This window comes from Triticum dicoccoides, chromosome 1A, assembly GCF_002162155.2.
Source record: "Triticum dicoccoides isolate Atlit2015 ecotype Zavitan chromosome 1A, WEW_v2.0, whole genome shotgun sequence".
Lineage (NCBI taxonomy): Eukaryota > Viridiplantae > Streptophyta > Magnoliopsida > Poales > Poaceae > Triticum > Triticum dicoccoides.
In genome coordinates, this window is record NC_041380.1 from 564,714,122 (window position 1) to 564,724,513 (window position 10,392).

Genomic DNA, 10,392 nt, shown 5'->3' on the forward strand with positions numbered 1-10,392 from the left:
ATGTTATTTATGCTTAACACACAAGTATTTTAATTTCATTTTTATTACTGTGATTATAGTTGACAAACATTTTGCAATTTATTTTAATAAGCTAACATGAGCAAAATGGGTTGAATTGATTGCAACATAGGCATCGTTATCGGTATTTCTTATTCGCCGCTTGCTGCGTCGAAATATCGACGCAACGCACAGGCCGACGACAGGACCGGAGGATCTGGGCCGGCCATTTAGACTGTAAGGATCCAACCGGTTTAGGAACCTTCTAGATGGTTCCCAGAACCGAGTTTTTCTGTTTATTTTCTTCTACTGCTTTTTTGGTTTTTTTTCTGTGTCCTTTTCTCTTCCTTTTTTTTTCTTTTTCTGTTCTTTTCCTTTTTCATTTATTATTTTTCCTTTTTTCTAGCACGATTTTATTTTCATATTTTTTCAAAAAATTCAAATATTAATAAGAATATCAAGAAATATTCTTGTTTAAAAAATCATATTTAAAAAATGTTCATAGTTTCAAATTTTGTTCACAATTTTAAAAAATGTTCCTTTATCAAATATTTCTAATTCCGAAAATGTTCAAAAGTTCCGCAAAATATCACATTACAAAATTTGTTCACAACTTCCAAAAAAGTTCTGAATTCCGGAATTTGTTCATGTTTTCAAAAAATGTTTGAAGTTTTAAAATTTTGTTGATGTTAATGAAAATTGTTCATGTTTTCAACAAATTTTAGTGTTTCAATTTTTTCGTTTTTCTAAAATTTGCTCGGGATTTGTAAATTTGTTTGTGTTTTGAATAAAAAATGGTGTTTCAATTTTTTTTCATATTTTCCAAAATTGTTGACACATTCAAAAATATGTTCAGAATTTCAAAAAAAAAATCATGTTTGTAAAATGTTTAGAGTTTAAAAAAATTGTGTTTCCAAAAGCTGTTCAGAATTTCTAAATTTGTTCTTGTTTTCAAAGAAGTTCAGAGTTTGAAATTTTGATCGTGTTTTAATTGTTCGTAATTTAAAGCTTTTGTTCTGATTTTTCATTATATCTTCATAATTCAAAAAAGGTGTTCCAAGTTTTCAAAGATTGTTCGTGTTTTCAAAAGATTGTTCGCATTTTGAAAAGAAATTGGAATTAATAAATTGTTTGTGTTTTTTTTTCAAAACATTGAGTAGTGGTCATTTACGCTGCTGCAGTTTGTTCTTTAGACTTGATGCTACTCAATTTCACATTCGTGTATACAGTTCGACTGTTCCGCTGGCTAGCGCGGTACCGACAACAACAAAAGGTCTGGAGATCGAATTCCAAGTTGCACATTCTTTCTATTTTGGATCTTTTGCGCCCAACCAATCACTAAGAGTTTTACTCCAATGGGCCGGCCCAGTTGCGCGTACTCTGTGCGAAGAGGCGTCTGTTTGCTGCAGAATGCGGTAAGTAGGAGGTCCCGTCATTATCGCCGGTGGATATGAGAAACCCAATCACCAGTCTGATTGCAAGCATAACGTCGCGAGGTCAAATCCGATAGGCCATAATTTCTATCAACTTTTGCGCCCAACCAATCACTAAGAGTTTTACTCCAATGTTCCGGCCTAGTTGCGCACGCTCTGTGCGAAGAGGCGTGTGTTTGCCGCAGAATGCGGTAAATAGGAGGTCTTGTCGTTATCGTCGGTGGATATGAGAAACCAAATCGCCAGCCTGATTGCAAGCATAACGTCACGAGTTCAAATCCGATAGGCCATAAATTTTTTCCTTTTTTCTTTGTGCTGACAGATGGGCCCACTGGACGTAGAGACTTTTATAAAGTAAACCATCTGTTATAAGTGGGTTTCATGTCACGTGTGCATGCTGATTAGAAATATAGTGCCATGTGAGCCATTATACGTCTATGGATGAGGTTCTCAACGTATTTACACATTTGTCCCAAGTTCTAAAAGCAGTTCGACGTATTTTTTAAGTTCAGACACTAAAATAAATATTGATGGCAAGTTTAAGCACTACTGGCAATATATTATTACCTCTAAAAGAAAATCGATATTGGCAAGAAGGAAGCACGAATCTTAAAGCGCATCGAAACGACTGACGTCAGGCGGCCCAAAGCCTTCACAGAATAAACCCTGGGCCTCCGACCGCCGCCCCTCTCCTGAGCCTCCTCCTCCTCCTCCTCGCCGTCCTCCCAACCCAGGCGCCGCGCCGCCGCCGCCACATCCTCCGCCCGCTGCCATGTCGAAGAAAGGAGGCAAAAAGGCCGCGGCAGGAGGCGGCGAGCTGTCCCTCTTCCTGCAGCCGCACCTCCAGACCATCACGGACACCCTCCAGGTAGGTACCCGGTGAATCCCCGGTTCACCGCCCGGCCCTAATCCTGCTCGGAGCTCCCTCGTTTGACTTGCGCTCCCGCTCTCGCAGATGATGTCGGAGGCGGCTGCCGGGGGACTGGAGCGGACGGAGTGGTCGGAGGTCGTCGCGCTCGGCGATGTGGTGTCCAGGCAGGCCACCGTCGGTGAGTCTGAAACCGGGCTGAATTCCCTAGACTAATTTTGTGCGCTGGGGTGACAGTCATCGCGTGCAGTCAGAGCTGTTAGGGTCTCTCTGGGTGATCGTTGATTCGTTTCAGTTGCTTGGCACGCCCAATAGGATCACAAATTGGGAAATTTTTAGTTGTTTTATCTGAATTTAGTAGTTTGTACTTGCTCAAGAAGCCAATTAGCTGCAGTACATATGCTTTGGCCGCTGTATGCAGCAGAGTAAAGTTATTTATAGTATTTTGCTTCTGTCTAGTGCTCACTGGTGCAATTCATGCTGTCCTTATAGTGTGATTCTGTTTTCTTGTCGGTGATGTATCTCTGGTTGTGTTCACTTATTGTTGTTATATATGCTTGTTCTCGTTGTAGCTGGGATGGTCTGGAGCGGAGACTTGCCTGGTGTGGAGACGCTCAAGGAGAACATTGCTGCGTATTTCAACGTCCTGCAGGGTTTCCTTTTGGCTTGCCATGGAAGCACGGTTGGTGCCGGTCCTACGCTTCACAAGTATATCACTAGTTCTGCAAAGGGTGTGGTGGATGCCAGCTTCTCGTTGTTCAAGCTAGCCGTTTCTGCCTATGGTATGTGATATCCAACACCCTGATGCAGCTTTTCTCTAGATGCTGCCATTTATCTATAGAAGGTGAAGCAGCTTGGGTGATGGCTAACTAACATGACTAAACTTGCTGATCTAATCTTCATATAGCTAAAGTGGAAACTAGTAATTTACATATCTGGTGGTATTGATTGCCTGTTTTGTTGTGATTCTAGTTCATGAATGGGCAAGTGATACTGTAATAATTAGTAAACGACATGTGGAATAGCAATGCATCAGTTGTCGCCTTAAACAAAAAAGGGAAGGTTGCTAGTTGTTCATACAGTTCTGATATATTGTGCATGATTTTGGTTCTGCTTAGGGCTACTGAAGATTTGGACCATGCTTTTAATCCACATTATTTTCTTCATGTTTTAAGTGGTCAGAATCAGGGCTAAATACGCTTGTTTGTGACATGCAGAATCTGGCAGTCCTGACCGGAAAACAATCATACCTCCAGTGACAGGAACTGTATGGGAAGCTTGTCTTGCTCTTAAGAAGGTGCCTGCAACCAACTGTATCGCCATAGGGCGAGCTATGACGCAGATATGTGTATGTCTGAAGGATATCCTGCGTGAGATGAAAGAACTCCCAGTTGGTGATTCTGATGATACCAAAGCTGGAAAATCTTCCAATGGAGATGTCGCCATGAGCTTTTCAGATAAGGATGAATCGTTCTCTGATCTTGAGGAAGATGAAGGCTTCACTGCGGAGGAGATAGCCATCGCCAAGTTGATTATTGCTGTTACAGCAGATTCGCTTGATGCGGTGAAAGAAACAATCCGTTTCATCACAAGTTTGCTCAAGAGCTCTGGCAACCAAAGGGGTGCTGCTGAGGACAAGGTGGAGTCCATGGAGAATTTGCTGAGCCACTGCAGGGACGTTGCTGACCAGGTTAATGAGCTTGGGGCCTCCGTGTATGCACAAGACCCGTCTGAAATGAAGTCCGCCATAAAAAGACTGAACGTTGGCATCACAGGGATGTGCCAGGAAATGGCGGGCCTCGGTGGCTCGCCCAAGAACGCCTATGCAGCCTTCAGTGGATTTCAGAAGTCGTTGAAAGCTCTTGAGGAAGAGATAGGTGAGGATGTCGTTGACGAAATGAAAAATCTTACCATCAGCCCGACCTGATTGTTGAAGTCGAAGACTTCTTTTATGATATGCCCTCTAGTTTGTAGCAGTGTTATGATGTGTCTTCTAGTTGGAGTTCTGAAGCTTGTATTGTTCAACCGAATGGCAGAGTGCATAGTTCTTTCCAGTGAACAAGACAATGCTTAGTGCTTAGTGTGGTATTGGAATTCCTGGTGTGTTAAGGCAGTATACAAGGTTGGTGCTACATAATTTTGGGTGCTGTAATATCTAAAGTTGATTCTAGATGAACTCTGGTAGTTACCCGGTGAATCCTGTCCTGATTGTCGAAATGTCTGAACTTGTCGTACTTAACATTGTTATGATATGTCTTTCTAGTTCATAGCATGATGAAATCTGTCTTCTAGTCTGTAGCCATTTTTGGTGTGTAGAGGCAGCATAATCAGTAGTTTTGATGTGTACAGGATTTGTGCTAGTTGCATATTGGTGCTGCACCCTGCTTCGCTGTATTTCGAGATGTAGGCTGTAGAGCTTGAGAAAGCTCCCAATTTGCTTTGCTGGCTAAGTTTAGCTAACTTTGATGCTAAGAGGGTGCTTGGATACGTTTTAGTCCCATGACTAAAAGTAGTGGGACTAAAACTTGTTAGCCTCACCCATGCTTGGATCCAAATACTAAAGAGACTAAAATCAAGTTATTGAGCATTTATTATCCTCCAAACCCTTCAATCCAGAACTCGCATGTGTTAAAGGAGAGGCATTAAATGAGGAGAGAGAGGGCTAATACATATTTTAGTAGGTTTCCTATGATTAAATTTTTTTAATCTTTAGTGCTTGGAACTTTAGCCTCTAAAAGAGACTATTTTTAGTCAGACTAAAAATAATAGTGATTGTCATTTGCTTTTTTTTAAATTTTGTTTGAAATACTGAAGTGCCAATTTTATTTTATTTTTTGCTCTGGATGGGTTAATTGGTTTTATATTGACACAATATGAGCACTACTGTCAATTTTTTTGGAAGATTCCAAATAACAAGATAACGTGAAGCAAACTTCTAGTTCAAATTTAAGTTTTGTTTTGTTGGGGCCCTTTCTAATGAAGGAGGGCACCCTAAAAAAATTAGCGTATGCTGCTATTTGTGGCGCGCACACGGTATTCTTTAGTAAAAGGCGAAAGAATAGTTCGCTTTGTGCTCACCACGCAGCTCCGTGCTCTTTGACAGTGCGGCTGCATTCCTTCTTGTATATCTCCCCTGCAACCCATCCTTAGCAGCTAAGCGGTATGGTACTAATCATAAAACCCGCCGCGAGCTGCGCGATTACCTCTCATGCTGCTGCTGTTATTGTGGGCTGTTATCAACTTACCATGTACAGCCCAGGTCCAACAGCCCACTCGGATGCATTGATTGGGTTGGTCTGCGTATCTTATCTTATTTTCCTAGTTGTGCTAAGTAATGTGCGCGGTACAAGTTCCTGGTAGAGAACTTCTTTGAGTCATCATATTTTTCTGTTCATATGAAGGAAATTAATATGCGATTTTCAAAGTAGGGGAATCCAAATGAAACCCTTTTTTTTTGCTCAGTCTATCTGGAATGCTTTTGTATAATTAGGAATTAATTATAAATAGGTATTCCGTTTCATCTAGGAAAAGAACCTAAAAGTTCGGGCCATGCAATTGAAAGGCCAAGACGGACAATAGTTCTACTATCACGCTACCAATAATAATGTCGAATGCTTCAAAGACAAGCGGACGTTAAAAAATAAACTTGAAACCCATTTGTCTAAATTTAGCTCAAATTTCAGCTTCCATTTGTTGGGCTCTTCCTTGCAAATGAAAATGCTTAAAAAATGTGTATGTTGTTCTCAGGACGAAGCTAGAAAAAATAAGCACCGGTGTGGGCCACTATAAAAAAATAGGCAGCAAACCCATGATATAATTTTTTTATATAGAAAGTTTGTAATACCGGGTATTGATTGAGAGAAGTCATAAAACTAGCACAATAAGCACCAACTTTAGAAGTTTTTTTTGCGAGACATCAACTTTAGAATTTGATAACCAAAGGAAAAAAAAGATTATTCTTATTCTAAAACAATTTAGCAAGGCAGATAGTGTTTCAATAAGCTCTTCAAGTTAAAAGCATTGAAAGCGTTTATTTAGGCTTTGTAGTAACACCAACATTTGATACATGATTTTGTGTAAGTGGCCTTGAAGTCCCTGTTCATCTTGTAGTGTTCGGACAAAAATCTATCTGTAACTCCTAATGATTCAACGAAGAAAAATGCAAAAACCAAGGCGAGAAATTTTAGCGTGGAGCTAACTCATGTGACTATATCTAACGTAAATTGGACTCTAAATATAACAATATTCCCATGATACTGAATTTGTCTTTATTTTATTTTTCAAGTTATGTTTCAAATTTAGACTTGATTTGATTTTTTTGAAAATATAGATTCGTATTGTGGCTACAAACTAATTTTCGCCTATTAAAAACAGTTTACTGTACAAACCGAATCACCATACAAACCCTGCAAACTGAACGGAAACTTGGGTCTATTTGCCTACATGGGCTCAAAGCACGAATCATGGACTTGGGCCATGATGCGCAACAAAGTTAGCCCACCAGACAGGATCCGATTTCTCAAAAAAAAAAAAAAACAGACAGGATCCAGAATCTCCGTCACTCACTCCGTCGACTCTTTCCCCTCCCGAGTCCCGAGCAATGGGGAGTCAACTGCTGCCGGCGGCGGCGGCGAAAGCCCCGTCGACCCCGTCCACCACCACCACTAGCACCACCACCGCCGCCAACGGAAGCACCACCACCACAACCAAAACCACCTCCACCTCCACCTCCGCCGATGGCACCACTACCATCACAACCACCAGCACCACCACCACAACAACAACCACAACCACGGTCACTGCCGCCGCCGCCGCCACCACCACCATATCGTCCCTCAGCGAAGACGACCTCCGCGAGATCTTCCTCCGCCTCCCGAACCTCCGGGCCCTCATCCGCGCCGCGCTCACCTGCCGCGCATGGCTCGGCGCCGTCCGCGCCTCCCGGCCCTTCCGCCGCCTGTTCCGCGCCCTCCACCCGGCGCCGCTCCTCGGGCTCTTCATCCCAATCGACGGCAGCGCCAACCCCTCCTTCGCCCCGCTGCGCCGCCGCTCAGATCCCGACGTCACCGCCGCCCTCCGTGGCGGCGACTTCTTCCTCACCTCCCTCCCGCTCGAGGCCGACCCATCCAAGGGCTGGAGCCTCATGGACTGCCGCGACGGCTACCTCCTCCTATGGAACATGCTCTCCCTCGCCGCCGTGAACCCCTTGACCTGGGCCGTCGACATCATCCCGATGCCCGGCGACGATGTGCAGGCCGGGAGTCGCGCCATTTCTCCTTGCTTGGTTTCCATCTGCTGTGCTCCGACGAGCACCCGTCGTCGTTCCGCGTGGTCTGTGTCTGCTCGGACCCGCAAAGGATCCGTGCCGCCGTCTTCTCGTCGGAGACGTGGGATTGGGTCGTCCACCCGTGGGTGCACGTCGGCGGTAACCGCAGCCTGAAGTTCAATGCTGGTACGCTGGCGAATGGTTCCATTTACTGGCCTGTCGACGGTGAACCCCGCATGATTAGGATAAACACGGCCACCATGGATGTCTCCTCTGTGGATCTACCCTCTCAAGTGAGGCCGTGCTTGGATTAGGTGTAAAATAATACAGAGGTGTTTTCTTTACACGTGTAATTTACCGGCCAGTGAGCAATTTCCGGCCGGAAACGAAACGACCGAGCGAGGCATGTATTTTTTACGGAGGTATTTGAAACGAAAACGCTGATCCAAACAGGCCCTGAAGGTGCACGGATTCAGTTTCAGTGCCGGGGACACCAAGGATGGCCAACTATGCATCGTCTATGAATCGGATTTCTTCCTTCATGTTTGGATCCGTGGCGTGGACGGTGATGGAATCGAGGTTTGGGTTCCGGACACTGTAATCGATTTGAGTGCACAAATTGATCGGGTCACTCATGGGTTCGCTCTCGACTTGCATGGCGACCTCAAGGTTATGGAAGTTAGGTCTGGATACATCTACTTGTCCACGACATGCTTGACCCCTGCTGGCACGCTCCACTGCTGGTTCTTCTCCCTTTCCTTGGAGACCTTGGTGCTTGAGTTACTTGTCTCGGGGAAATTCGACAGTTGTGCCTATCTGTATAGTATGGCCTGGCCTCCTTCTTTGGTTGGTGATGATGGGACTCATGAAATCGAAGGTTTTAACTGAAGTTTGCAGCTGTTTGTCATACGAGGAAATGAAAGGAAGTGTGTGGGTATGAGTTAATCATTATTAATTACTCTGTTGATGCAAAATGATATCTAGGTTGCATTGGAAACTGGAAGATCATTCCTTTGTATCGTAAGTAGTAACGGCTATTCCCATATAAACACTTAGATGCTTTAAAACTATTGTTACAATTCTGGAGCTAATGAATTTTATGGAAGATTGGATTTTGATCTGCTGCAAACTTTCTGTGGAATAGTACTGATGTGTTGCATTTGCTACTAGGCCCTTGACTAATTTATTTCTACTAGTATTTGTGTTCGAGTTGGTCATTTATTGAGAGAAAAACAGAAGACTGCTAGTTCTGGAAAGTAAGTATGATAACCTCTGAATAAATGAACTTTCGGACATGCATATGTGATTCTTAAAGTTTTCTTGTTTTACGTTTATTTTATCACAGTCTTCCTCTTTGACGATGCAAACTTTCTTGTTTTGCATTTCTTTCACGGCACAATCTTTTAATGTTTGAGAATATCTGGTTCTCAACCTTTGTTGTTCTTTGTTGAATAAATCGGCTTCTAAGTCTTAACTTCCTTTTGTTGAATATGTTCCCTACCTGAGTCATATGATTCCCTGACCGTCTCCTCACAATATTTGTTGTTCATTGTGTATGTCAGTTGTCAAGGGTGAACATACAAAATGTGCTAGACAGATGTGATAGGCATGAAACATACCCAGAATCGTGAGGTTTGTGAAGCTGTAGAAATCATGCTAGTCCTTAGATACAACCGGACTACAGGAGAAAATACTCCCTTTTGATCATCATTATACTGTATTAAAGCATGATTTGTGTACCGAGCCTTTTATTCTGTAGTGTTCAATGCCTTTCAGTAGTGCTATCACATGCCTTCAGTTGAGTTGGAGTGTCTCATTCAGCAAACAGTAAATCTGCTAGGTGTTTCAGTACAAATCTGTCAGTTGCAACACTGTTAGTAAAATCTTCTAGGTGGTTTCGTACAGATCTGCATATATATCTCTTTGATCATAGGCAGTTGTAACAGGGTGATGGTGATATTGACATATGGCTAGTGTGCAGTTGAGAAATTGTTTGTGTACGAACGAGTCTGCCTTATGCAGTGATTTCATTAGTTATCTAATCTTTGGCCTTGGTTGCCATTATGGACTTGTCTATATTGTTACACAGAGAAAGTACTGTAGCATTTGTGGGCACTTCATTTCCCAAATTGGTTTATGGGTTTATGAGAAAGGAGATTATCACTTCTGTGGTCCAGTATGGATTTATGGGAACCGATCCTTTCTCTCCTTCTCAGTTTGGTCCCTTTGCTGGTCCGTTCGCAGTGTGGTTAGGGTAATGGGTCACCCCCTTAGGTTCCCAGCTTGGGCACTTGTTAGGTACTGCTTGCGCTGCAACTGGCTTGTGGTTGCTGCTACTAGTTCCAAACAGACCAAGAAATCTGAATTTCTTCTTTATCCTCCTTTGAATGATCAATGGAATGAACTTTGCTCTTTTGTTGCTGATTTAAATCTCTCTACTGAACCTGATCATATAGTCTTTGTCACTGGGTTAAAAAAAACTTTACTACTAATTCTCGAGAGCTCATTTCTGGCTGTGATTTTAAATGGATTTGGAGAGCCAAAATCCCTTTAAGAAAATCAGATTTTCTTCTTGCAATTATTGCAAGACGCTGTTTTGACTAGGGGTATTATGAAAAGAAGAAATTGGGCTGGTAACCCAAATTGCTCCTTTTGCAATGAGAGGGAAACCTCCCAAGATCTCTTCTTCATTTGTCCTGTTGCTAGGATTGCTTGGCGTACAGTAGGTTCCGTCTTCGGGACTGAGCTTTGTCCTTAACAATTTATGGCATTTTTACTCTTGGTGCTACATGTTTTTACCTGATGATGCAAAGTTTTATATGTTTGGT

At 42.8% G+C, this 10,392-nt stretch overlaps 1 protein-coding gene, 1 non-coding gene and 1 pseudogene across 2 annotated transcripts; 2 read left to right on the forward strand and 1 right to left on the reverse strand.

Annotated features, from left to right (window-relative positions):
- The first annotated feature begins 2,100 nt into the window (after nucleotides 1–2,100).
- On the forward strand, nucleotides 2,101–4,550 carry LOC119291050. Its single transcript, XM_037569754.1, has 4 exons — nucleotides 2,101–2,298; nucleotides 2,386–2,479; nucleotides 2,871–3,080; nucleotides 3,516–4,550. The coding sequence occupies exons 1-4, from the start codon at nucleotides 2,203–2,205 to the stop codon at nucleotides 4,223–4,225; spliced, it is 1,110 nt and encodes a 369-aa protein (XP_037425651.1). The 5' UTR covers nucleotides 2,101–2,202; the 3' UTR covers nucleotides 4,226–4,550.
- Nucleotides 4,551–5,264: 714 nt separating this feature from the next.
- On the reverse strand, nucleotides 5,265–5,385 carry LOC119295846. The gene has a single exon (XR_005144381.1). It is a non-coding gene; the product is annotated as a U5 spliceosomal RNA (small nuclear RNA).
- Nucleotides 5,386–6,898: 1,513 nt separating this feature from the next.
- Nucleotides 6,899–8,692, forward strand: LOC119334535 (annotated as a pseudogene).
- The last annotated feature ends 1,700 nt before the right edge of the window (nucleotides 8,693–10,392 follow it).

Coding starts and splice junctions, on each gene's coding strand:
- LOC119291050 (XM_037569754.1), top strand. CDS start 2,203: ATGTCGAAGAAAGGAGGCAAAAAGGCCGCGGCAGGAGGCGGCGAGCTG. Junction 2,299..2,385: donor CCATCACGGACACCCTCCAG/GTAGGTACCCGG, acceptor CCGCTCTCGCAG/ATGATGTCGGAGGCGGCTGC. Junction 3,081..3,515: donor GCTAGCCGTTTCTGCCTATG/GTATGTGATATC, acceptor TGTGACATGCAG/AATCTGGCAGTCCTGACCGG.